The sequence below is a fragment of the Anguilla anguilla genome, chromosome 6 (genome assembly GCF_013347855.1).
Source record: "Anguilla anguilla isolate fAngAng1 chromosome 6, fAngAng1.pri, whole genome shotgun sequence".
In the NCBI taxonomy this organism is placed as follows: Eukaryota; Metazoa; Chordata; class Actinopteri; order Anguilliformes; family Anguillidae; genus Anguilla; species Anguilla anguilla.
Window position 1 is genome coordinate 4,611,635 of NC_049206.1, and position 27,609 is coordinate 4,639,243.

The 27,609-nt window shown below is 44.5% G+C and overlaps 2 protein-coding genes across 8 annotated transcripts in view; both read left to right on the forward strand.

Moving 5' to 3' along the window:
* Positions 1-27,609, forward strand: part of LOC118229578 (transducin-like enhancer protein 1) — a 539,102-nt gene that overhangs the window by 134,845 nt on the left and 376,648 nt on the right. The window lies entirely within an intron of this gene.
* On the forward strand, positions 482-13,167 carry LOC118229591 (guanine nucleotide-binding protein subunit alpha-11-like). The gene is made up of 8 exons (XM_035421681.1): positions 482-973; positions 3,352-3,704; positions 4,410-4,594; positions 4,770-4,924; positions 6,180-6,308; positions 9,076-9,180; positions 10,214-10,401; positions 11,958-13,167. Exons 2-8 carry the CDS (start codon positions 3,527-3,529, stop codon positions 12,143-12,145), a joined length of 1,128 nt encoding a protein of 375 aa, XP_035277572.1. The 5' UTR covers positions 482-973; positions 3,352-3,526; the 3' UTR covers positions 12,146-13,167.

A 27,609-nucleotide genomic window follows, 5' to 3' on the forward strand; every position in this document is an offset into this window, starting at 1 on the left:
GGATATATACTGACACAATTTGAGTGATGAATTTGCCTGGGGATGAGCAGCGCAAGGACTACAAAAATGAAGAAAACCAAAGAAGAAGAATGAAATCGGGAAGATGAACAAGGAAGTAATGTTGGTCTGACTTTTTACATACCTATTTTCCCTTTTTAAGTGCTTTTCGTGAGGATCTTCATTATTACTTTTTATAAGGAAAATAACTACTTTAGTACCAAATCTTCATCTTTTTGCTTGTTTTAAGCCATTAGCATATCATTAGCACCCGAAGCAAAGGTGTTGCTTCGCCAGCAATTAAGATCATGTACTAGATTTTACTGCTTTCAGAAGCAAACCAAATAAATAAAAGTAAAATAAAAACCAAAATTAGTACTTAATGTGCCCCATAAGTTGCATCGGAGTACTTTGAGCTGCTCACCAGCTAACGCATCCCAGGTCCGTGTGCTCTCTCCACCAGCCGGCGCAGCAAGGAGTTATGAGGAAAAACAAATGCGTAGATATGAAGATTAGCCCTAATGTTTTATTGAGGAAACAACGTGAGAAATGAATCAAGCGTATTAAAATCCAAGAGTCAAAGAGTGAATTTCAGGATTCTTGGGATTGTGTATCCAGTAATAGCAACCACATAACTTTATTAAAATCGCTGGGATACGTCAAATGGTGGAGTAGTAATGCCAATGACCCCTGAAGAGACAGAACACCGCATTCCCTTTCCAATGGTAACAAATACACTAAACTACATTCACGCAGCAGGAAAATTCGACTGTATGGCAATGTTTTTGGGACAACTATACGGGAAGTTCTCGCGTTTATGTTTAGATTTCATGCTTCAGACAATTTTATGCGAATCTAAAAATCGACATCTGGGTGCATTATCACCATGTACGATCTACGATGTAATCTTCGAGTCGTTGCTACTCACGGGGCACTTCGTTACGCCACCGCTCAAATGTTCTTTGTGGCAATTAGGGTAAACGTCCCTATTAAGCCCACCAAATCCGCTTTTCAGACATTTTTCATGTATACTGCCCCAATTTAAGTGAGAACATTTTAGTTATAATGAAAGTCTAATCTCTCATTTGAAGTGTCAATAATTCATTTATGCCAATTTCTAATGTTTTTATTGTTTAATTTGTCAAAATATGTCAAAAGTCTGGCATGGGCTTAATGGGTACCTAACGTACCCTTTAAGCCCATGGGTGTTCCAAATAAGCCCACTTCATGATTTGTTTATAAATAAATATATATTTAAAAAATCCTAACAATACAAACTTGTTCTATTCAAATCTGTAATCTCTTAGCTCTCAATAGCTATTTTCATTTTGTCTCCACTCCTATCCTATGGCCTGTAAATGGCATTTGAAATAGGCATGACCAGCCTATTGCTGTGTTGTCAACACAGAAAAAGTTAAACTTACAACATGTCTTCTTTGGAATGTAGCCAAAAAAATATTTACGAACAAAATCAAAACTATAGTGGAAATTACTCTTCAATACTTCATCTTTCAATATGTGTTGTCATTTTGTCTGTATCTCTATCCTATGGTGTGCTGTTGGCATTTGAAATTGGCCAAAATTTTTGGTTCAGTCAGCTGGTTGAAAGTGCAGGTGTTTTTATGAAGATTTCTGAAGACCGACTGACTGAATGAAAAACAATTTCAAGTTCAATACTAATGTTCTAAGGATAGTAAATGAGTCAATTTCAGGATTTACAATTAAACAATACATTTTTAAATGTTAAACAGATTTAGGATAGTAGTTTGAAAACATTGTAAAAACACATTTTAAAACCATTCAGTTCATTGTGGAGTAACATTAAAACATACAGTTCATTATGAGGAGACATCAGTCATAACATATTGAAGCTCATGTATCATTAGCCTATAACTTAAACAAAATAAACAAGAAAGATGTCAACATTTCTGCAATTTCTACTTTCTCCTAGACTAAACGTAGGCCTATGCTCTTTGAGGTGATTGTATCGTTTTAGTAAGGTTATCATTTGCTCCATGCTCCATCTTAGTAGTGTAACATAACAGGTTATAGGGTGGTCTAAGCTTTATTTTATTTGTTTGCTTCAATCATTAGCCAACGTTGTGGTTGTCTTTGTCTTACGCTAGCAAGTCGTTCATGGCTTTCATCTTATTTTTGTAGATTTTCAATGACCTCATGATTGCGCAAATAGAATGGTCCAGGTCCCTACAGCCCTGCTTTGCAGAGGATGAACTTGCGCTTCTATCATGCGTGGGCATGAACTGTAGTTCTTTCATGTTTTAGTCATCTTAAACTAAAACTCATCTGAAAAGTAAAGATTAAAAAATTATTGCTAATGTTAAGATAGAACACAGGCCTATCCAGAATGAATTGACGTATGCAATATCACTGATATTTAAATATGGGTATTAATTATCTGAATTATGGAGCTGATTCATCAGGTGAGGTCAAAACTAGGGAGGAAAATGGTTCAGAGGTCAAAAGGGAGAAAATCCCCATTGAAACACAGTAAAGTGGGCTTAATGGGAACAGGTGGGCTTAAAGGGAACATCAGTGAATTTATGGTTAAAGACAGAATATTTTATTCTACTCACATGACATTAAAAAAACAACCGTATGAAATAAATCTATATATGGTGCACTAACATAATATGAAAAGTATAAATTGATCATGTAGAGAAGTAATTAGCTATACTCATTTACATCCACCTCAGACAGTGTGATTTTTTTGCTAGAGTCCCCTTTAAGCCCACCAGGTAAAAATGTTAATTAAAAAATAAATAAAGATAAACATACATATTTATTGTCTATTTAACAGTATACTAATATAAACTGCATACAAAAATATAAACTATACATGCTTATCATGCTTTATGTCATTGCAATGAACCATACTATGTAGCTACTGTATTGATGCAGCATGTGGTCTGTTTGCTAGTGTGCTAAAACTCATATTTTGATTTCAAAAGACACAATATTTCTAATTCAGGTAATATTCTAACATATGTCTCATTCAAAACACTAATCACTTAAATTTTGATAACAAGTGAGTACTTTCCAAAAACAGGAGTAGAAATATACAAAAAATGTTATTTTCTGAGGGTACCAAAATCACCTAAGTTTTTTTGCAACTTCTTCTGGGATCAGCAGGCACATGCCACACATATGCTTCGATAACTCAATATCGACAAATGTGATTGACTTACAATAAAAAGTGTCATTTACGTAACAAGCAGCTTCATTCGAAAAAACATCACACAGCAAAAAATGATGATGTAGTTTTTTTTGATTTGACTCAGAAGTTGCAAGTGGGCTTATATGGTACGTGGGCTTAATAGGGACGTTTACCCTAAGTGCCAGCTAGCGGGTAGCTGCACACATTTTCTCTTAAGCAATCTATCAATCTATCATAGTAAGTCTTTATTATTCATGGCAAAGGAAAAATGAAAAACGCCTTCTTCAGAAAGTCTGTGCACGCCACCGAGACGGGCTGTGCGTGCGTGCGCGCACGCAACCATCCGTGTCCTAAATGTGGACATTCGTCTCAGTGTGCTTAGATCATTTCGGTGTTCATCGTACAGCAATGTTGCGCTGGTGTTGTTCAACGGAGGAGGAGAGGGCGGCCATCGAGGTGGACAGAAAGATAAATAAAATGCTCAGAGAGCACGCTCGTTTGCTGCGCCGGGAGTGCAGCATGTGCATAATCGGTGAGTCGGTCGCGCTGTTTGATATAAGCTAGACGTCAAAGAATCAATTTTATGTTCAATTTTGTGATACGTTTCGGTTCTCGTGGTTTATATAAACATTAGCCTATATTTTTGTTTGCTACAACCCCCGAAATATACACTGACGACTGAAAGTAAATGTACAAATCAGCTGATCTAAATCAACATTTAAACAAAAAAGTAAAAAATAAAAAAAACAAACACCAGGAGTTCATTCCACCACTAGGGGGCCAGAACGGACAGGAGACGTGACCGGGAAGTGGAAGAAAAAATAGAAGTACTGCCGTGCCGTTTTCGTTCGGTACACATAATACAGCTTGTACTAGGCCTTTGACAGCGTTTACGCGAGTCCCATAGAAGCAATATGTACTCATAGTTACATGTACAATGCAGTTGACAGGGTTACACAATAACACTGATTCTATCTAATGGGATGATGACACTGATTGATGAAAAGAATCCATAAACATTTATTGATGTGCGCATGAATGGCAGCCGTAGACTCTCCTCGTGTCCCCATGTGACACATTTTCCTGTTTATCTAATGTACGAATGAACCGGTTTGGGTGTGTACAGCCAATTGGCTCATTTAGCCAGGTTAAGGTTGGACTGGAATTACTTGCTGGTGATCTAAGCGTTTTTTTAATTCTTCACCCCCCACGTCACTGCCCCCGGGCCCATTGGCAGGCATGGACAACAGTGGGAAAACCACCCTCTTCAGACAGATGCAAATGATCCACGAAGGGGGCTATTCTGTGCAGTCCCGGAAGGCCTTCGCCGAGACGGTCTTTCAGAACGTCTTCACTGCCATCAAGGCCCTGACCAAGGCCATGATCACCCTCAACATCCCCTACTCAAGCCCAGAGAACCAGGTCAGAACCGCTGACCGCTCCAAACCCTCACCTGCGGTCTCCCCAGTTCAAGGGGAAACGCTTGTACAAACACCTGTTGCGGTTATGATGGTCTAAAAAAATTTTTTTTTTAAATCTAGTAAATTCATGGACTCATTCATTCATTCATGAATTCACTCTGCTCTGCACCCCACAGCTGGACGCACAGTGGATCCAGGACGTGGAGACGCGGCAGGTCACCACACTGGAAGCCCGACACACGGACGCCATCCGCCGCCTCTGGGCCGACCCGGGTATCAGGACCTGCTACGGCCGCCGTCGAGAGTTTCAGCTTCTGGACTCCACCGAGTAGTGAGTCTCACGGGCCCGGTCAAGCGCTCGTTCGGCCGGCCACACTCAGCTACAAAGTCGGGCTTACAAACGTGTATTTTTTTTATCAAAAGCAAAAAAACACTACTTGCTGCAAACTCAGGTGTGATAAACACAAGGTTTGTGCTGCTACCCTGATATCTCATTAACAATAAGAGGTCGAAGGGACTACACACAATGAACAGGGAGTACATGCAAAAATAAAAAATAAATAAATAAAAATATTTATTATGCCAGAAGAGAGGGGTGTTTTGGCAAAGTCAATACAAAAAAGACTATACCAAAATGTCAGATTCTGTGCTGGCATGTATGAATAGCTACTGAGTGGGACACACTTTGGCTCATCGGAGGTGCAAACAGAGTGCGTGGCTGTGTGAAACGAATGAGTTCACTGCGTAATTAAAAACAAATTTACAGCCACACGTAAAGGAATGCAACAGGTGGACACACATAATAATGTAATTAAAAACCATGTAAAAATTGGTCACATTCTCCAGATTTTGAATTTGCTCCCTGTTTATGCTGTAAACTGATTTTATACCGCCCTGTAGGCCAGCTTTTGCCTGGCATACTTTTACACCCCCATTTAAAATACTGCGTCACACCACCTCCACTCAGGCAAAACGGGACATCAACAGGCAGCCAGTTCAGTCTACCTCCAGCAGAGGGCGCAGTTTGACTGCTTGGGGAATCTCTGTTCACTCTTGTGCTTTTTTTTTGTTGTCCTGGATGGGTTGTGTCCATTCTAAAGCTCCCACAGAAATGGATGGATCTATCCATGGACGTTAATTACGAAGCACAGATAACCTAAGGGCAAGTTATGTCTACTGGGGCACACTAAATTTAGGGGGGTGGGAGGGGTCGAGGGTGGCGGGTGGAGTGTGGTTTCTCTCCCATCGAGTGTTGGAATCACCAGCTCCACCTGTGATGCTGAGGCTGTACCTCCTGCATCCGGCACAACAGTTCAGCACGACAAAACCTAACAATTCTGAAGGCTAATCAGTCTTCAATCAAGAACCTGATGAGTAGAATCAGGTTTCACAGTGCTGGGCTTTAAGCGAAGACCTGGACCCACACTGGCCCTTTCCACCCCTGCCTGCTGTACGTGGAGCTGAAGTGTATCCACTTATACACAAGCCTAACACAATAAAGTTGTCAGATAGTTAGTGGGCCTGAAAAACAACTCCATTACCCTCTCCTCTCCCCTCCCCTCCCCTCCCCCCCCGCCCCCAACCAGCTTCATGAACAACCTGGACCGCATTGCTGCCCCGGGGTACGTCCCCACTGACCAGGATGTGCTGAGGGCCAAAACGTCCGCCAACAAATCTGTTGAGTATTCCTTCGACACCGGAGAGCACTTCTTAAGGTACTGCAAGCCGTCGTCAGGTACTACCCACCTTCGGTCCTCGTTTGAGCATTTGATTCAGTGTACTTCATCAATTAAAATTTGATGGAATTGCACATCTCCACAAGGACAATGTTCTAACTTATAGCCTAATCAAGGGAGACACAATGAAGTTGTGAACCTTATTTCCTTTGTGGTCCATCTCGTGGCTCGGCAGGCAGGCAGAACAGTGAGGTGTGAGATTCACACTATAATGTATGCTGCACTGGGCAGAACAGTCATGAAATTAACAGAGGTGGAAAGTCCAGGGGTCAGGAAGTAAAAGTCGTGCCATGTGTTTCTTCCACCCATGAACTCAGCCAGCTGATTTCACCAATTAGTTCTACCCACCGGCTGAAGAATTGTGCCAATTAGCAAATCCAGGCAACTGGACCAAAACCACAGGGAGGACTTTTACTTTCTGAACCCACACTTACACACACGGTCATTTATTTATCTGTAAATGACTTCTCTGTTCATTGGCAGATTTTGGGCGCAACTCTCAATTTTCCATCCACGTCGGTTCAAAACGGCAACAGTGCACTAACCAACCACACTGGGCCACCGCAGCATTTCTCTATACCAGCGCTAACCGCTTCACCCCTAATTTGGCACATCTGACCCTGCTAATTAGAAGCTCAACAAGATCTACTGAATGAGGTGTGGCTTTGTTAGTGCTGGAGTGAAAACCTACAGGACGGTAGATCTCCAGGAACAGGGTTGGACAGCCCTGCTCTAGCTGTTGAGTGAGGTGTGGCTTTGTTAGTGCTGGAGTGAAAACCTACAGGACGGTAGATCTCCAGGAACAGGGTTGGACAGCCCTGCTCTAGTTGTTGAGTGAGGTGTGGCTTTGTTAGTGCTGGAGTGAAAACCTACAGGACGGTAGATCTCCAGGAACAGGGTTGGACAGCCCTGCTCTAGTTGTTGAGTGAGGTGTGGCTTTGTTAGTGCTGGAGTGAAAACCTACAGGACGGTAGATCTCCAGGAACAGGGTTGGACAGCCCTGCTCTAGCTGTTGAGTGAGGTGTGGCGTTGTTAGTGTTGGGAGTGAAAACCTACAGGACGCTGGAAACATCTCCAGGAACAGGGCTGGTGTTGGGTTACCAACTGTTCCCTACACCGCTAGTCATGCAAAACTGGGAAATGCGAACTCGAAGGGGTTTCTTTTCACCCGCTGATGACAAGACAGACGAGCAGAGTGTCCCGGTTAATTGGAGACAGGGCGATAATGAAACCATATGTGCTGCAGTACACCAGAGACAGCAGGGACGGCTCACCGAAAACAGACGCCTAAATGAAGCAGACGACAAGATTATTTCAATTTTTTCTGAATTTCTGAAGAGGAGGGGGCTTGCTGTCAGTCAAGTAGCCTGCATGCTGCAGGCAGGTGTTCTTATGAACAATTTGTACACGTGACCGATGTGCACTGAGCTCCATTAGTCCAGGTTTCCACTGTCCAATAAATATAAGATAAAAACACTTAGCAGAAAACGACAACAATACAGTATATTCATGACTAAAACATTGCCAATAAAACAACTGATAATAAAGCTTGTAGCTGGCTGGCTACATTATAACCGTAACAGTTGGGGGGGGGGATGATTTACTAGTTGCTAGGCAACTGTTTACTCACATACTGAAGTAGCGCATACTTTACCTGCTCCATACTCCTAGCCATTAGTCTAGTACAGGAGTGGCCAACCCTGGTCCTGGGGAGCCGCAGGGTCTGCTAGTTTTTGTTTTCAAATTAAATGCAACTACCACTTAGGCCAAAGGAACCAGGTGAGGTGAGTTAATTGATCTATTAAAGAAGCTGATTACACAGTTAAGTGCTGAGTAAAAACAAAAACCAACAGACCCTGCGGCTCTCCAGGACCTGGGTTGGCCACTCCTGGTCTAGTAGCTACTTGCCTTTATTTTTATACTTGTATTTGTTACCAATACCAATCGTTAACTTTTGCACCTGCTATTATACAAAATATATTTAAAAATACTGTTGCGAGAGGGCTTCAGCGAGAGTCGCCCAAGTGGCGAATATGCACCCTCCGTGCGTGCAGATCGGTAAACGCAAACTGTGAGAGTCAGCCCTTGAGATGTCTGCGGACAGACGGCGTTTGTCGCCGGGGGGACGCGTCAGCATCAACATTTTGGTCTATCGGATCATCATCATCAGGGCTGTAAAGTACAAGTCACAAGCACCTGGAGGACAGGCTCATTCAAGTCCCCCAGAAAGGCACAGATCTAGCCTGGTGCATGTGGACCCGCTCGTTCGCCAATCAGTCGGGAGTTTACCGGGATGCACGACGCAACAGCCGTGACGTGATCTTTGGTCCGTAGGTTCTGCTGCAGCGCTACTTGTAGGAGCTGGGCTTGGTTTGTGAGGTTTCCCCCCAATAGTCCCAAAAGAGCATTGTGTTTAAAAAAAAAAAAAAAAAGAAGAAATCATTGGTCCGTTCTCCTGTCTCCACTCAAAACAGACGCCCGACTGGACGGCTGCACAGAGTCAGGAAGTGTGGCGTCCAGTAGGCTGCACTGTATTGTTTTGTACGTGCACTTTTGTACATGCACTTTCGTCTGCACTTGTTGTACGTCGCTCTGGATAAGAGCGTCTGCTAAATGCCTGTAATGTAATGTAATGTCTTTTACGACACCATGAGGCCAACAAACAATTGACATTTTTTATTTTCTTCTGTGTAAGATGCATGTTCTTTTCACTCCGGTTTACGGCATCCTCTTTCTTTTTGTGCAGGATATTTGAGCCTGATTTATTCCACAACCGCAGATTCAGACACATCATGATGGAGGCGAATTTCTTCATCTTTGTGGCCTCTCTCAGCGAATACGACCAGTTTGGGTAACAGAACAGCCCGGTTTCACCATCACCATTGTCCTTTTGGTTGTTGCTAAAATACTCCACAACCGGTGGATCTTCTTTCTGTTTTCTATGAATAAGGTGACACGTTTGGTTTATCCCTGGTTCAAGTGGGGAAATTCTGGGGTAAGCTGTGTCGCTAGCATCATTGTGGGCCAGTTTAAAACATATTTTATGTAATCCCAAATTGTCTCTTTACATATGGCTGACATGACCAGTAAACACGCTCATTTAATAACCTGGAGAGCGCGGAAACAGTGAGAAAGACGTTCGGCTTAAACGTTTCCGTGAGCACAAAAGCTCTGGTGAAAAACAAAAGCAAGGAGCTCATTTTGCAGAAGCCCTTAACCGAGATCAAAAACAGAGGCGCTAATGCGTGTGGGAATACCTGCAGAGAAGGTAAAGGCCTTAGGTAACAGAGGCGGTTTTCGGTAAGTGGAAACACGAGCACCGAGCAGCCCTGTTTCCACTTAACCCTTCAAGGACACAAATATTCAATTGGAGTGCTCTTAACTGAACATTCTAATGCTGATGTCACAATGGCAGCTGGTATTTGAAGGCAATTGAGTTCTAGAACACTGGCTTAGAATTTTGTTTGGGGGGGGGGGGGAAGACCCCTTCTACTCTTCTAAGGGATAAGCCCTGTGTCAGTTCAGTGATCTTTGCCAACTACAGTTCAGCAACTATTGTAAGGAGGAGGGAGAACGGGACTCTCAAAGATCCAGCCGATCCCCCGGCCCCCATCACCTCCTTCGGTGTGCGTTTGCTAATCTGTTTATCTTCATGACGCACTTCTTTCACTTGCTCCCAGTTAATTAACCTCTGCCTGGTGACGGAAGAACGAGGCTTCAAGTTGGGGGGGGGGGGGGGGGGTGCGGGGAGGTTGGTGTTGCCATCATATTGCTATCTTACGATACACCCAATTGTGGCACAGACAGCAATACCTTTCAAAACATGTTAAGGTAGCTCCTCCCATAATTGAGTTTAATGGGAAATTTCGGTGTTACTCTCCTAGCCCCTGGTCGTCCAACCCCCCCGACCCCTTCGAGCACCTCGTAAGGGAAGGTGCGCAGTGTTTCTGCAGCTGTGTCAACAACGGCATCTTCCAACACATTCCTTTCATCCTCTTCCTCAACAAGACGGACATCCTGGCTGAGAAGATCCAGACGTCCGACCTCCAGACCTACTTCCCCGAATTCACAGGTACGCCACACAAGAGGCGGAGGCTGGCCCAGTTCCCTGCAGGGCGTGGGTTGTTCCCTGGATGCGCGGTCAGGGTAGTCAAACTGGGCACAGGGCATCCGTACCTTCTCTTCGCCACTTGAACCTCACTCATTTCAGTGCACAGAAAGCGTTAACGCAGCACTGCGTGCTGGTGGAAGAATCTTCCCGCTGTTGGAAAGGTGCAGAACCTCTCCGTCTTCAGGGGCATATCTTACCCAGAACTCATCAAACTACATGCATTACCTCTCCACTCACATTACAACCAAAAAAAATAAATTAATAAAAAAAATAAATAAAGGTTTAAAACTACGCAGAGAGGCTATTGAGCAACCATGTACAATTCAGCAACCTCACTGCTTTGACCCCATGTCCCGGGTCTGTACGTTCCACAGTGCTCGCGTCTCCAGCCAAAACCATTCAGGCTACAGGCCATACGGATAACCCATGGCTCAGAGACCATCAGAACAGCCCACTCAAGTTTTAGCAGGGCAGGAATGTGGGTGTTTTTTTCAATTCTTTTTAAAAATTTACTTTTCAATTCCCTGGTATGAGTACATTTGGTTCTCTGGACAAGCAAACTGGTTTGATGCCGGTTCACAGAGACAGTGGCGGTGGAGAACGCCATTGCGGGCAGCGGAGGTGCTGAATTTCCCATGAGTCTCTCCTTCACCTTATGGTCGCACAGACTGTCTGGCTCTGTAACCCATGGCAACTATACAACGCCAGATCTGTGGCGTTTCAGTGTGCAGTGCTACTGGGAAATGTTGGGGGGGGGGGGGGGGGGCAGCAGCTATTATGGGTTATATGTTCATCATTATACCGTCTGTCAAATTAGCTATACTGTAACAAGTGACAGAGTGATGTAGAAACGGCTGGAGCATTCTGGTGAGAATGCTCAGGGGAGGGCCTCTCTCCCACCACCTACCCAGGCAACTGTCTCAGGTTGCTTTGTCCAACGTGTTCTGTCCAGAAGGGCACAAATTAAAACCGGCGCTCGTGGAACTCCACTCGCCGGGACCGGGACGCGTAACAAAGCGGGCTGCGCCGTAATCTTTTGGTCCCGAAAGCTCTGCCACAGCACTCTTTGGTTTCAGCAGCTAGGTTTTGGTTCCAGAGATTTCCCCACTATCCCAAATCGAGAATCGTAATAAAAACATTTGCGCCCTACCCTCCGGCTGGCTCACGCTTTGAAGATGCTCATCCCAAAAGCGTGAGCCCTGTGTGAGACCGGGTGTTCGAGTCCCGGTCTTGCCATTAGCCGAAAGTCAGCATTGGCGAGGCAACACTTGCCCCAGGCTCAGGGGAATAACGGGGGTAAGCCGGCTAGTTTCATTGGCGTCATCCCTCTCTAGCGGCCACTACTGGTCAGACCAGGCGCCTGCTGATGCACAAACCAAGAATATGCTGACATTCAACAACATGGATGGTAAAACTCAGGGATAAGAATTTTTTAATTATTATTAAAATTATTTATTTATTTTAAAGTAATTTGTCCTTTTACTCCCCCCCCCCCACCCACCCACCCAACCTTAAAGGGAAAAAAGGTGATGCTGAAGCAGCCATGGACTTTATCCGGGGGCTGTACCTGAGCAGGGTCCACGTGGAGAGTAAGCAATTGTATGTCCACTTCACCTGTGCCATCGACACGGAGAGCATCCGCCAGGTCTTCAACGACATCAAGGGCAACGTCCTCAACAAGTACCTGAAGAACTGCCTTCTGTAGTGACCTCTGACATGCTCTTCTCTCCTTGCTGGCACCAGTGTCACCAGCACGAGATATTACCATAGAGCAGGGGTAGGTAACCCTGGACATTCCAGAAACGTTCCTGGTCTTTTTCTCCACCAAAACCTCTATAACTGCAAAATTGTATTCATCATTTGGGTTAATGAACGCAAACGACCATGTGCTGAAATTATTCAGCTGTTTCACTATTCAGGCTCATTCTTCTCAGACTCTAAATAGTTAATCAATAAAGGTCTCGTAGTCAAGCTAGGATGGAGTAAAAACCAAAAAGATGAGCCATCTTCTGGAAATTTCTATTCAGTTTCAGTTGATGTTCAAATCATCAGAAATACGTAAGGAACACGAAAGTCCACCACATCTGGACTGGTTCACCGTAATATCTGCCAGCAAGCTCCTTGGACATGGGGGTATTTCCAGACTGAAAATACCCCAGACAGCAAGCGACTCGGGGGCCGGATCTGGGCTCCACAGCATCCCACATATCCCCCCCCCCCCCACTGTTCCCCCTGTAATAACTCAGTGAAGAGGAGGAGGACGATCAGGCCTTGCTGTAAAACGGCACTTACTCCCGGGGGGGTCTCCCTTGAGTGACATTTCAGCCGTGTCCCTCCCCTCTGTCAAGAGCCCACCCCCATCCCCCTCGGCCCTTCCTCCCCTTCCTCCACTCTCCCCCATGGACACTTCTGCTGATTGACTGGCGTGAACAGGGCTGGAGGACGTTTGTGTCAGAATTTACTTCAGGAGTTCTCCAGCTGAATACAGCTCTCTCATTTGATGCCCGTAATGGCTTGGGGTGGGGGGTGGGGGTCCTGTACTATACAGAGACAGGTTCCACTCCCAGAGGGCTCCTTATGGCAGAGTGAATATACTGCAATGAAATTTACTGTGTAAGATAATTGCAACACTTAGCCGTACATGGGCAACTATACGAAATTTTGCCACGTTCACATATTGCACTAATATATATATATAATATATCTGAAAATATATTTACAAATTCATTTAAGAGCTTATCCTCTTTTATGTGCAATCCATTTAGGCTGTGATCACACTGAAGCTAAATGTGGCCCAAGTGCTTTATATTACATTACATTTACTTGGCAGACGCTTTTAACCAAAGCGACGTACAATAAGTGCATACCAAAGGTCATTGGAACGACTACAAAACACAGGTCAGATAAGGCACAATACACATTTTGTGCAGTTATTCATAGCCGTGAACACATTAAGTCCAGTTCACACAGTAAACATTACTCTCTGAACTAACCTATGCCAAGTCAAACAAGGGGTCATGACAAGCTACAACACCAAGATAATGATACAAAGTACAATATAAGTGCTGGATAGAGGTACATGTAACATGAAAGTGGCACAGGAGGTACATGTGTAGCATGATAGAGGGGGATTTAGGTGATAAAAATTATCCCAGATTGGGATGTGCCCTGCAGAGTGGTGATAGTTATTTAGTCCAGGTATAGTGTTAAGAGATGAGTCTTCAGACTTCAGCTTCACATAACACCACTACAGTGGACTGGCATTGCTCTGGATGAGAGCAGCCACTCAAAGACCGTGAAGTAGACTATTCTGCTCTCCTGCTACATTAGAGGCATTTGCGACTAACACAACTCTTTGCCTGGCATTTCCATTGCATGTATTTATACAGCTGCATACATACTGAAGCAGTGCAGGTTAAGCGCCTTGCTCAAGGGTGCAATGGCAATGTCCTACCCAGGAAATAAACCCGTGACCTTCAGGTTACAAGACCAGTTTCTTTACCCATTATACTGCCACCTTTCTAGTGTTTGGAGACAAGCACACCCGCTTTCTCAGTTTGGGACAAAATCAATAAATTAGTTAGCGATGAGGCGAGGAGACAAAACCGTGTCACGGAACCCCTGTCTCGCATGGTTCATGGTTCAAGGCCCACGTTTTTGCGCGAGGGCATGGTGCAGCTAATTAATCCAATGAAACTAATTAAACTCTGCTCCAATGTCCAATACAGTTAAAGCTGGGATAAAATAAATAAATAAATAAATGTAAGAACAAAAATGAAAATGTTATTTAAATTTCTTAGGATCCAATTAAGGATGTAATTAAGGATGCCGCCCCGAGCCTAGCTATAATTAAAACAGTACCATTTAAGAGTCTGGGTGGATATGAGGCCAAAGATCATGGAACTCCGCGCTTGTAGGCGCTGCCTAATGTAAATTGTTCGGTTTCATAATGGTAACGTGACCCCCTCCTGCTCCTAATCAGCACAGTGCAATGAATGTGTTCGTGCTTGCAGTAGGGATATCAGTTGTAATTTACCAGAACTCAACTGCTTTTATACGCGTGCCTGATATTTCAAACGGTCATTTGTAGTAGGCTATTTAGTCACCATATGCCTCACAGCCTACAGAACAACAAAGACTCATAATCAAAATGCCTCATTATCATACACAATCCATACCAGTCCATTACCTTCCAATGTTTCATATTGTACATCTCAGAAAGTGTGCGCCACGGTCCATCTTACGAGAAATGCACCTTGCCCCATCCCTGCACTTCTTGGTAAATTGTATTTGTCCTAATACTCTAGCTTAATCTTCTGCCTAGTTTGGCTTTGCAGATGTTAGACCAGGATAGTGTTGTTCATTGTTCTCAGCTAGAAATAGCTGTACAAAATAAGTAATTGTACCTTACTGAACCCGTGTTCAGCAGTTGTCTACGATCATGAAAATGCACTTCTTGTACGTCGCTTTGGATAAAAGCGTCTGCCAAATGAATGTAATGTAATGTAATGCTCCATAATCACGACATTGACGAACATAAATAATAATATGATGATGTATCAGTGATATTACACACCATATGCCGTTTTGTGATGATGTAGGTGCTTATGAATGTTTATGTAGGCCTAGTGCTTATGCAGCTACATAGCTTTTGCTTATTTTTATACTTCACTTTGGGTTAATTTATTATCGCGAACGGGAGATTTCACTGACGAATGTTCTTGCAGAACGTGTCAGTTAGCATGAAAACAGATCGTAAACTAAAACATTTTTCTTTAAAGGAGTACCATGGTGGTTGAACGTGACACTTCCCAGTTGTCTTTAGGCAACAACAAAACAAATGTGCATAATTTTTTTATTCTTCAGTCATTTCAATGTACTTTAAAACGTATTTTTCTAAGCCTAAATTTCCCACTATAAAAATTCACCCGAACCGTCTGGGCGTGGTAATGAGAACTGTCAGTTAGCTATGATTGACAGACCGTGCCCCGTTACCATAGCTACCCCCATGCTACGCGCTCTCTTTGGGAGACTGAATTTTCACAAGCTAGCTAGCTTAGTAGTATATCAAGTATCGATAGATAGCTAAGGTAAGGACGTTGACTTATATCCAATTATAATTTTTGCTATCTAGCTAGCCAAGTTAAGATAAAAGCACAACTATAACGTCATCATAAAAGCAAACTAGCAATCTAACGTTATCGATAACATTGCCTTATGAAAGCAAACCTCCTAGCTAGCTAACCGTCTCAACCGGTTGAAAATAGGACGATGAATTTAAAACGCATATTTCTCCAAAAATACATAACGGACATATTTAATACTTTCCTCATTGTGTTTCTTCAATGCCTCCTGTGCAAATAGCACATAAAACCGAGAAAGTGTGAAAATCACCATGGTACTCCTTTAAGAATGTTCAACAGAGCGTCAGTCGCTTAGTACTTTAAATTGGATAATTAAGGTCGACAGACCCCTCATTAGAAAACGGTAGCCATGAAAACAAACTGCTCCCGATACCGTAGACCAAGTCACAAGTCGCATACTGCACATCCATTCATCTACTAGCTAGCTGTCTGCTTAAACAAGCGAGTCATTACTGAAATATGGCTAAACGCTACTAAGACGATATAAACAAATTATATCGGACAACTTCACCAAATTTATAGCTAGCTGGCTAACGCTAGTAACACTCCCACGGACCCCAAAGGCAATTCATCTTACCTCTTTGACGAGGAACCTTCCTCTGGGGCTCGCGCTTCTAAGTTGTGTTCAGAGTTAATTTGGCGGGTCAAAAAGCCTTAATGATGGCGATTTGCTGTTTTCCCTAAATCGTTTCACGAGCTTCAACCTTCTGCGAAGTTAAACAACCTCATTAAGGTGAAGGTTTCTAAGTGACTTGCACCTTGGCTTATGCACACAGGCAGCTAGCCAGCCAGCCATTTAACGTTAATTTCAGTGAAGACCAATGCAAAGCTTTACAACTGAGGGAATGTTAACACAAAAAATTGTGTTAAGTTCCTCGTGCCCATTCATGGAGCGGGAAGTTACCATCAACGTCACCGAAGTCACGGATCTTTTTGTTGCCGTTGTTTTGCGCTCGGAGATTTCACAGTCTTCTTTCTTTAATTAGGACATGAATTTCTAATTAGCATTGATTATCTGAGCACATTTCCAGACTTAAATAAAAATACAATTGTTTTTCCATTGCGCTTAAGGCTCCACCTATGAATGTTAGCGAGACAATAATTGAGAATCCGCCGCATCCTGTTTATTGGAACATTACTCATCTCCGTCATTGAAGATTAGGCCCAGAAATGGAGCAGACAGAGAAGGTAATGGGACGGGAGTCCGCATAAAAAGCTGGCTGTGTTGATTACCGTCGGCTCCGCCGGTGAAAAGATAATTATCGCCAGTTCTTATTTAGCCGACCGCCGTCCCTTTTTAAAGGGGTTATAACTCAGAGCATCAGATAATCGATGGTCTCGCAGACCCCTGGAAAAGGCAGGTCCGCAAATAGAATCATAAACGCAGGTCGATCATAAACAAATATTCTGAATCACATTAAGCGTCATTTCTCAGCTAGGTCGTTTTTTTTAAAAAATTTGTTATTACTTTGTAAGGCGGATAATTAGGTGAAAGCATCCTGCCCACCACACAGGTGAGGAAGGGGAAATGCTTCACCTACTTTTTATATTTATTTTTATTATGCATTTATGCTGGCTGTTTTTTTATTCCTCCAGCTTGCACAGAGCACAGTAGGAGGAAGGCCTTTCACCTGTGGATTTAGCATGTAGTCTTTGTGCGCCCAATTGACCAGTAGGGGTCACGAGAGAGTGGTGCAATGTGGACCACCCAACCTACTGAACCCTCCCCATACCCTGGTCAATGCAACTGCCAACTGCATGTCGCCCTGCGGAGCTATAGCCACAGTCGACGCTGGCGTGGTCCGGATTCAACCAGAGATCGCGGGGCTCATGCACGCATCATAGCGTGGTGCCTTACCCGAATGAGCCACTCAGCAGCTCACCTGCTTAGTTTTAAGGTGAAATATTGACATGCAAAATTAGGGAATGTAATGTGAGTGGGTACAGTGTGGATTAATCCCATGAGTGGCCCAGTGTCATCAGCACAGCCCCGCTGAAAATTCCCACTATAACCAGCTGAGACGCTAAGGTGGTCTAAACCGGTCATAGCTGGTCTAAGCTGGTTTTAGCCGGTCTGTGGCTGGTTAGAGCTGGTTAAGCTGGTAGCATAACCCGGTGGCCAGGCTGGTGAACAGCTGGTTAAGTTGGATGATCAGCTAAAACCAGACAAAAGTGTGAAAAACACAGCTTAAAACCAGTTTAGGCTGGTTCAAGGTGGAATTTTCAAAAGGGAGCTGTTGGCCCGCCGGTATTTTGCCAACTGGCACTACACAGAGGTAGGTGAGATGAGGATTAACTGTCGAAAATAATTCAAAGTTCCTCGGTGACCAGCCCTGCCTCTGAGGAACTGCTGTAGTGCTTATTTTCAAAACGTCTTTTCAGACAGACAGCTGGCATGATGACAGGGGTTTGTTTGCTGGGATTGTTCTGATGTAGATCAGAGCGGCCGTGGTTCTCATTAAAGAGTCCCCCCCCATCCCACCCCACCCCACCCCACCCCCCCCCCCCATATTGGCTTTTCCATGACTTTTAATTAAACAATGTTACGGAGAACAAGCAGGACTGTGTGCTCACTATGAGTTCTGGGGTCGTGCGTGTGCGTGTTTGCGCTCGGCGTAGTACAAACACGCACGCTGCCAGACACCCTGCGACTCCGCTGTGTTTTTCCATGGTGGTCACATGACTGTGTCTTGGGCTGCATGTTCTGCGGTTGTTACCGCACTGCCATACTGTATAGCCCGGGGGGGGGGGGGGGGGTCCTGGGAATGGCGTTCCCCCTGACGCTCACAAAACTTTTAATTTCCCCACTGAAGTCCATTCAGAAACTATGAATTTACCCAGGCCTAATTATACTATGTTGGACGGTACTTCTTCATTTCTAAAATTTCTTCATACTGAACTAATTACTCTTCAGGGACCGATTTTATTTTATTATTTTCTGAGCCTTTTTAAAAAAATATCTTTCATTCCTGTTCAACCTTTCACGTTTAGGTACCCAGTGCACACACTACTGCCAAAAGCCCCAACAGGCAATCTGGCAACCTCCATGAACTGGCTTCGTGCGCCAATGAGCAGCTCTCATCAGAACCCACGGGACCGGTAAGCGGAAGCTGTCTCCCATTTGGTGGTAACCAACCCTGTTCCTGGAGGTCTGCCGTCCAGTGGGTTTTCACTCCAAACCTAACAAAGCACACATCATTTAACAGCTAGAGCAGGGCTGCCCAACCCTGCTCCTGGATGTCTACCGTCCAGTGGGTTTTCACTCCAAACCTAACAAAGCACACATCATTTAACAGCTAGAGCAGGGCTGCCCAACCCTGCTCCTGGATGTCTACCGTCCAGTGGGTTTTCACTCCAACCCTAACAAAGCCACACCTCATTCAACAGCTAGAGATCTGTGAAAAATTAAAATAAAACAAGGTTTTGATGCAGTGGATTATTGTTATTTATTGTTTTGAACTGACATTTATTTTTCAAAGAGACCATATAGGCAAAAAGACATAAAGCAAACACTGATGATGAACAACACACAGAAACACAAAACAAGAATCAAATTCACACTGGCTTAGCAACTGCTTATAAAATACTACATCTCTCAGTAACGTCATTCTTCTTTTACTAAAAATCTGACAACGGGTCTATTTGACCCAAACTGAACAGGAGGGTTAAACTTTCCATGTGGGGGTGGAGACACCCTACTTCCAGGTGTGATGCCATCCTCGTTCAAATTCAAACATATTGAGTTTAAAATGTGCTGTCTGTTTTCTCAGTAAAACTCATTTAAATGCATTTCATTTGTCTGAGAACCGCCTTAGTCAACCGTATTGAAATACGATCGCACGCTTGTGAGCCTTCAAAGCACAGTTTTGCACAGCCGTTTGCTGCCTTATTCTGAAAGCTACAGAAAAAAATATATACATGGACAGAATAATTGTGTGTTTGTGTGATTGTGTGCTAGTGAGCATGTGTGTGTGTGTGTGTGTGTATATGTGTGTGTACTTGTGAGTGAGGGTGTGTGTGTATGAAGGAGGTAAAAAAATTGTGAAATTTGGTTAATTGCACCGTTCTACATCACGGGCATTTAGCAGACGCTCTTATCCAGAGCGACTTACACAACTTTTATATAGCACTTACATTGCATCCATTTATACAGCCGGATATGTACTGAAGCAATTCAGGTTAAGTACCTTGCTCAAGGGTACAACGGCAGTGTCCTACCCGGGAATCGAACCTGCAACCTTTCGGTTACAAACCCAGTTCCTTACCCACTGTGCTACACTCCGTCCGTTCTGCAAAAATGGTTTACATCACACCGTCATGCACCACCTGCTGTGGGAAAGCAAAGTTCACCAGCATCCTAACACACAAAGTTCTGAATCTTCACAAATAATTGCCCTGAAACTGAACATTTTCTGAACATGACAGCAGATGCATTAATCAACCCTCCACGCTCGTGAATTAATTATTTTCCAGTTTCACCCTTTAAAGATAATGGGCCTCATTCACTAAAACTTTTCTTAAATAATTCTTCTTTTCGTTCTTAAAAATGTTCCTACAAAAAACCAACAGAGGATTCATGACACAGACCTTTGTACAGACCATTGTTTTTCTGCATATTCCAGGTGTATGAGATGAATGTTGACTGTTTGTACATTTTATGCGCAATCCTGTTCATGTGATTAGCATAAGGAAACAGTCATGAACAAAGTCAGTCATGAGACCCATTATTATTTTAAAAATGTACCTTTCACCGTTCCATTATTTATTTTTTTTAAACGTTTTTAAAGTTTTAAAAAATTAAACATTTTCCTGGCTTATGCCGTATTGGAAAACTGAAAAACTGACATCCTCTGTCCCCTACCCATTTTCCACCTCTATATAATAAAAAACATGATACCTACATCTTTTTTCTGTTTTTTTTTTTTTAAAGGAATGCATTTATCCAGCTTATGGATGTGTGTAGTATTACACTCTCTCTCTCTCTCTCTCTCTCTCTCTCTCTCTCTCCCTCTCTCTCTCTCTCCATGCTTTCTGAACAGCAGGGATTTCCTTCTGTTCTGTGACATTTCAAGCCGTCAATTTTCCCAGTGTGTGTGTGTGTGTGTGTCTGAGAGTGTGTGTGCGTGTGTGAGCGAATGATTTATACAGGGGGCTTGTGACTCTGCGCACACACAAAGGCTCTGGTGAAGGCTTTTGTTAGTGTACTTATTGACACAGATACCATGGCACAGTCATTTGTGGGGGTTTTTTTCCCCCTGTTAAATTGAAACTTCCAAAACTCAATCATCAGCTTTACACCACTTAAATATACCTAACCTCAGCCTGAACTTCTGACGACTGAAGGACGACCATTCTGGCTCCATTCTCCCTAAATGGCAATGCTTCAGTGAAGTGCTGCCATACGTCAGCTCTGTTTCTGCACTGATAAGAGCCAAAATGGCGCTTTTTTCTTATGTGTCACTCAATGCTGCACACGCACACACACACACACTCTCTCTCTCTAACACACACACATTTTCATGCAGTCACACAAACATGCACACACATATTTGCATGCACAGTCACGTAAATATGCACACACGCAAACACATATTATGCATGCACAGTCATAAATGCACACACGCATACACAAGCACATAACCACAAATTTTCATGCAGTCACACAAATCCACATATATGGACAGACACATAAATAACCATGCGCATACCATTACACATACACACGCATTCCTGTACACGCAACGGACATGCTGTTCTGCAGACACATGCACAACACAGGGATGTACATGCAAATACGCACACTCACATGCATGCACGCGTATGCGTATGCACGCGCGCGCGCGCACACACACAGGGGCGCATACTGTAGGTATTACTGTTCTCAGAGTCATTATGAGGACAGCGTAGCCCGCACAGGAAAATGAGAGAGCTGGCAGCGAACGCGGGGATCATTTATGTAACTTGCCTGTAATTGGACCACAAGCCGCAAATTGGCCTCCGCCGTCCCTGCCGTGGAGCCCCGGGAACAAAGCTGACCGTGTATGTGATTAGTGGCCTGACTCCGGCCCGCGCTGAGCAGCCGGGTGTGGGGGAGGACGCCGAGCGAAAATTCTTCGCGACCGTCCCAAAAATAATTGCCTGAAAACTTCGCGCCGGGGCCGCCACAACCTCACAGTCAAAAATCTTTGGAGAAAATTGCCAAATAATTTCTGGTAGACTTCTGTACTTCCACCATTCTCTAACTGAATTCCTTTTAATTTATGGCCCGATCTTCCCTCTTTAAGGACATGTATTTGCCATTTTGTCTTGATAGAGCGCGCACCCCCCCCCCCCCCCCCCTTCCCTATACTACCAATCTAAAAGCACGAGTGTGCGCGCGCGTGTGCACGAGCGCACGACAGACAGATTTTCAGATGGAAGGCAGCGGCTGAGAAGAAGGAAGCAAAGGTTAAGAAAAGTGGTTTTGAAAACGGAGACAGGGAGAACGACTGGGTGTAATTGCTTGGGGGGGGGGGGGGGGGCAAATCGTACTCCATTTCTCAGAAAACCTCGCCTCGGGTACAATATAGAATGCCAGCAATCGTTATAAATATCAATTTTCAGATGTACTATGAATAATATATAAACATGTGATTAGCTTCTAAACTTTTTTACTAAACAATGGGACCTGACCAGTACATCATTGTTAATTTTAATAAGACTCCCACACAGCTGCCACGGTACTCCGAAATTGCAGTAGTCATTAACAGTTAAACTCGAAAGGAACGTAAATGATGAAAAATCGCAAAAATCATTTTTTAATTAAGAGGAGGATAATGTCGTATAGTCTCTCTGGCTTCCCGCCAATATTCTCTTCCAACAGTCTCTCCGAGACGCCGCCGTTTTTCGTGTTTTGCGAGTTTTATTCTCTTCGGTTATAGTGTAAAATCTTTTTCGAGCCGTCATCTGACCAGGGATAAATTGTATAGGACCGAAGCAATGCACATAAACGTATAAACAATAATTAACCATAGCGCAAATTACCCACTATCCCTGTGCCTGTTCCCTTCTGGGGTTTGACGGTATTTCTGAATGCGCAAGCCCGTCTACTTCGCCTCACGCTCTCGGACTATCAAAATCTAATCCAAGCGGGAGCTCCGTTGGCATAACGAATGAAAATTGAGAACTGGGCACAGTAAAATAAAATTAAAAAAACCAAGCACAGTAAACATGTTCACAAACAGAAATATGAGAACAGTGTAGTATAAATAACAATTATATGCATATTGGTATAAACGCAAGAAGTAAACAGATAAATAAGTTTGGCGGCTCCCTCCTCTAATGAGCAACGGGGGAAAGTCCGTTATACAGCAGACACCTCGTTCTTCAGCGGGCTGTTATTGCACCCCCTAATACAGTTCTGGGTGATGTCTCCATTAACAAGAGACTCCGTTCACCGTCGCGTCCCCCATCCCCCTCCCCAAACTAAACCCTTCTGTTTTTCCTTATTCCTCATCTCTATCCTCTCTCCATCAGTCTACCTCTCTCCTCTCTCTCCCCATGTCGGTTTCACTTCAATTCAATTTCAATGCTTTATTGACATGGCATACTATTACCTCAAGCCAATACATATAAAAATTCAAATGTATCGTTTCTACTGCAGTTAAAAGGAAACAATGATAATTACTACTAATAATGACTGGATTAAACAAAATAACAACAGAATTAATGGTTGTTGTAATAATAGTTCTGAATACAGAAAAAAAGAGGATTTATGGGTCTGTTTTCCCACCAGTTGTGGCAGGAAGTGACACATTTTATAGACAACCTTCCGTTTCCAGGAGCGTTCGCATTTGTTGTGCATCAACCAGTTTCAAGGGGGGAAAAAAAGCCGTGAAATACCGGTCTGCATTTTTGGCAAGAAACATTCTCTATAATTTATTGCGCACGTTACGTTTAGCGAGGAAGTGCAGAACCTTCTCCAAAACGCTTCTGGTTGCAGTATACGCGCACGCGGCCTCTACTCTGGGCCGCCAGGTCTGCATCTACAGCCAGGGTGTCCGAGTCTCTATATTTTTCTGAACTTGTCATTATTTATTTATTTATTTATTTATTTTCCCGAGATCAGATAACCTGCCGCTGCGCCTCCAAAATGACACAGCAATTTGCTTTGAACTCTTAGTTTCGAGTCCCTCCCCGCCCCCCGCCCCCGCCCCCGCCCCCGCCCCCGCCCCAAAAGAGCAGCATCACATTATTTTCTTGTGTGTTCTCTTATTAATTAGGTTGGTTCTAACTGGTTCATAGTTGGGGATGGCGCTGTCCTGAGGCTGCATGGTGTCATGGGGGGGGGGCTTCACTGTTAAATTAACTCTCTCCCTCCCCCCTCTCTCTCTCCCTCCCTCCTTCCCTCCCCCTCTCTCTCTCCCTCCATCCCCCTCTCCCTCTACCTCCCTCCCCCCCCTCTCTCTCCCTCCCTCCCCCCGCTCTCTCTACCTCCATCCCCCCTCTCCCTCTACCTCCCTCCCCCCTCTCCTTCCCTCCCTCCTCTCTCTCTCCCTCCACCCCCCCTCTCCCTCCCTCCACCCCCCCTCTCCCTCCCTCCACCCCCCCTCTCTCTCCCTCCCTCCACCCCCCCTCTCTCTCCATCCCCCCCTCTCCCTCTCTCTCTCTAAACAGGGGCATAAGAATTTCTAGAACTGGCAGAAGGGGGAGCATGCTCTCTGTGTGCTCCAGGGTTGGGCATGCATACTGAAAGCTGAACAACAATATTGATGTGTTTTGTGTAGAACTTGGGCACATTGGGGGTGCAGTTTGTGTGGCTGATGAGGAGGCTTGTGAAATCACAGTCTTGTGATTGGGGGGGGGGGGGGGGGGGGGGGGGGGGGTGATGTCAGTTGTCAAAAAAACCAATTGTGCCGAAATAATTGTGACTGATGTTTTTTTGGTTTCATACTGCGTGTATTCATGGTTTTTTTGGGGGGGTTTTTTCTGGTTATTTTTAAAAATATTATTTTTATCTTCATTCTAGCATAATGAATTGATAATGATGTTTTAATAAAGGGGCATCACAGTCACACTCTGTGACAGTTGACACTGGAGTTAATTGAAACAAACAGGGTAATAAAAATTGCTATACTGGGGGGGGCTTGGTGGTTCTTGGCCCCCCAGGGATGTCTCTGTGTCCCTGCACCAGCGATTGGTTCCCTCCAAGTCTGCTCTAACTGCCGTCATGTTTAAGGCGTTTTACGACAGACTGTAGTTACAAGGTCCGTCTCGTATAAATAATTAATATAAATAATGAACACAGTCACATATGAATTGATTAAAATGTCCGTGAGAGAGGCGGTGGAGGGCGAGAGGGAGAGAGAGAGAGAGAGAGAGACAGACAGAGAGAGAGAGAGAGAAGTCAGCCCAGAGTCAGTGCACTGTAAATACAATTGTATAATAAGTCCTTTCGCCTGCTATCTCTATGAGTATGGAAATGTATTCACGCGTGTCATAACTCCAAGCCTCCTGCAGCATCCAAATGTCAGTCTGACAGCCCCTGTTTTCGTTATTAAAATCTCATGCGTGCGATGAGGGTCAAGCACTGCAGCAATTTTTTTTTTTTTAAGCTCTCGGCGAAGGTAACCTGTTAAGGACTTTCACCTTTTACAAGCACTTCTTAACTGCACTGTTCATAACTGCACACATCAATAACTACAAACGGGCACTATGGTGCGTTCTGCCGCCACTGATGCACCAAGTGGCATTACCGCGACACGAACCACATGACACGCAACATACGGCATAAGCACTTACGAATGGCTATGTAGCGTTTGTGAAGGAGTGACGTAGCTCTCATGAAGCTCCATTCGCAGAAAGTGTTGTCGGACCTCCTGTATTGTCAGTGTCCACTGGATTGTACAAACAGAGGTTTATTGTGAATGCCTGGCACCATATGGGGGGGGGGGGGGGCGGGCGGTTGGGGGGGGTGGACTTAGGATGATTCTGAGGGCCATGACTGACAGGAGCCCTCAAAAATATATGGTGTGTTTATAGTTGTGCAGGGACAGGGTGGTTCTGGGGTGGCGGGGCCCCCAGTGTGAGATCCTTTCATGGGGCCCAAAATCCCTGGTGTCTCTCAGTATCCACCGCAGTTCACACCCACTCCAGCATGTTATAACTGACAGTTATTTACTGTAAAAAGAGGGGGAGGAAAGGCGGAGTAGAAGGAATTTGCTGACCCAGCGTGCCCCCCCTCTCCTGCCAACCGCTTAACCCCCCCCCCCCCCCCCCCCCACGTCGATGTGCGGAGCCCTGGGCGGCAAACAGCCGAGCGTTCCGGCGTCCCGCCTCATTTCAGGAAGGGCGCAACAGGTCACCGCCGCTCACGGCCACGGCTGAAATGAGCGGTTGGCAGGAGAAGGGGGGCACGGTGGGTTAGCAAATTCCTTCTCCTCCGCCTTTCCTCCCCCTCTTTTTACAGTAAATAACTATCAGTTATAACGTGCTGGAGTGGGTGTGAACTGCGGTGGATACTGAGAGACAGGCTGAGAGAGCGGGACACTGTGTCGGGCGAGTGAATCTTTCCTCAAACGCCCACTTCATCTGTTCCAGCTCCCAAAATACGGCGGGGGGGGGGGTGGTGAGGGGGGTGAGGGGGGTCTTAATACAGCAGCTCCGGGCCAGGTCTGTGGGGGACTACCGAAATGAACCTGCCCCACGGAGCAGTACGAGATAATGACGCCTTTGCCAGGGCCTCATGATTTCGGGAAAGTGTGATTAAATTAATTAGCCTAACTACCAAAGGTATTAAAGGCCAGGCCTCGGATTTATTTCCTGTTTTGGGAACACGGAACAAAGACGTGACAAAATTGTTCTAAATTATCGAGGCTCATTAGATAATTAGAGCTGGTAGTGACTGTCAGCCAGCAACCTCCCCCACACACACACACTAACACACACGCACACACACACACACACACACATTTACACACACTAACACACTCACACACGCATATTTACACACACTAATACACTCACACACACATTTACACACATTCACACACACATTTACACAGACTAACACACTCACACACACATATTTACACACACTAACACACACACATTTACACACACTCACACACATTTACACACAATAACACACTCACACATGTACACTCACACACACACATTTACACACACTAACACACACACACATTTACACACACTAACACACACACACATTTACACACACTAACACACTCACACACGCATATTTACACACACTAATACACTCACACATGTACACACACACACACACGCATGTGCACGCACACACACACACACACACTGTAAACAAACGCACACGTTCACGGATCTGCATCAGTGCACGTGCGCGCGTGTGTTTATATAACACAAGTGAAAGTACGCGGAAGTGGGCGGAAGACCGTCGAGCTTTTTCCTTCAGTTTTCCCAGAATGCCCTTGTGTCTGAAACCCGCCGCGATTCGATTCGCCGCAAACAAAAAACGGACACGCTTACCGGCGAGCGCTCCACGGTCCTCATCGGCCTCCTCGCTCCTCCGACCGGGTCTGTATGAACACCGAACGGCACATTCGGGTCACCAACACCAGTCCCTCCGCCCTACCACTGCCAGGTCATGTTGTTATTATTATTATTATTATTATTATTATTATTATTAATATTAATATTAATAACTGAGTTCATCAGTTTGCCTGCTGTTATGCTACGGGCTACACGCTGATCTCCACAGAGATGAGGCCGTGCTCTTTGTCCAACCACTTCTCTTTCCCAAGATGCACTGCTTTCACAGGTAATATTACACTTCCCCGAGCATTGCCACCATCCCTGCAGGGAAGCTGGCAGGTACAAATTATTTCACGAAAAAGTAGTTCTGGAATTTTCCTTTTTTTTTTTTTTTTTTTAAGTTAAAAAAAGAAAAAGAAAATTTTTTTCCAAGTAACTGCACCATTAACCTTCCAGGGTGGTTAGGCGGGGTGAAACGAAAGCAGAATACCAAAGACTCGATCACCCCACCCCA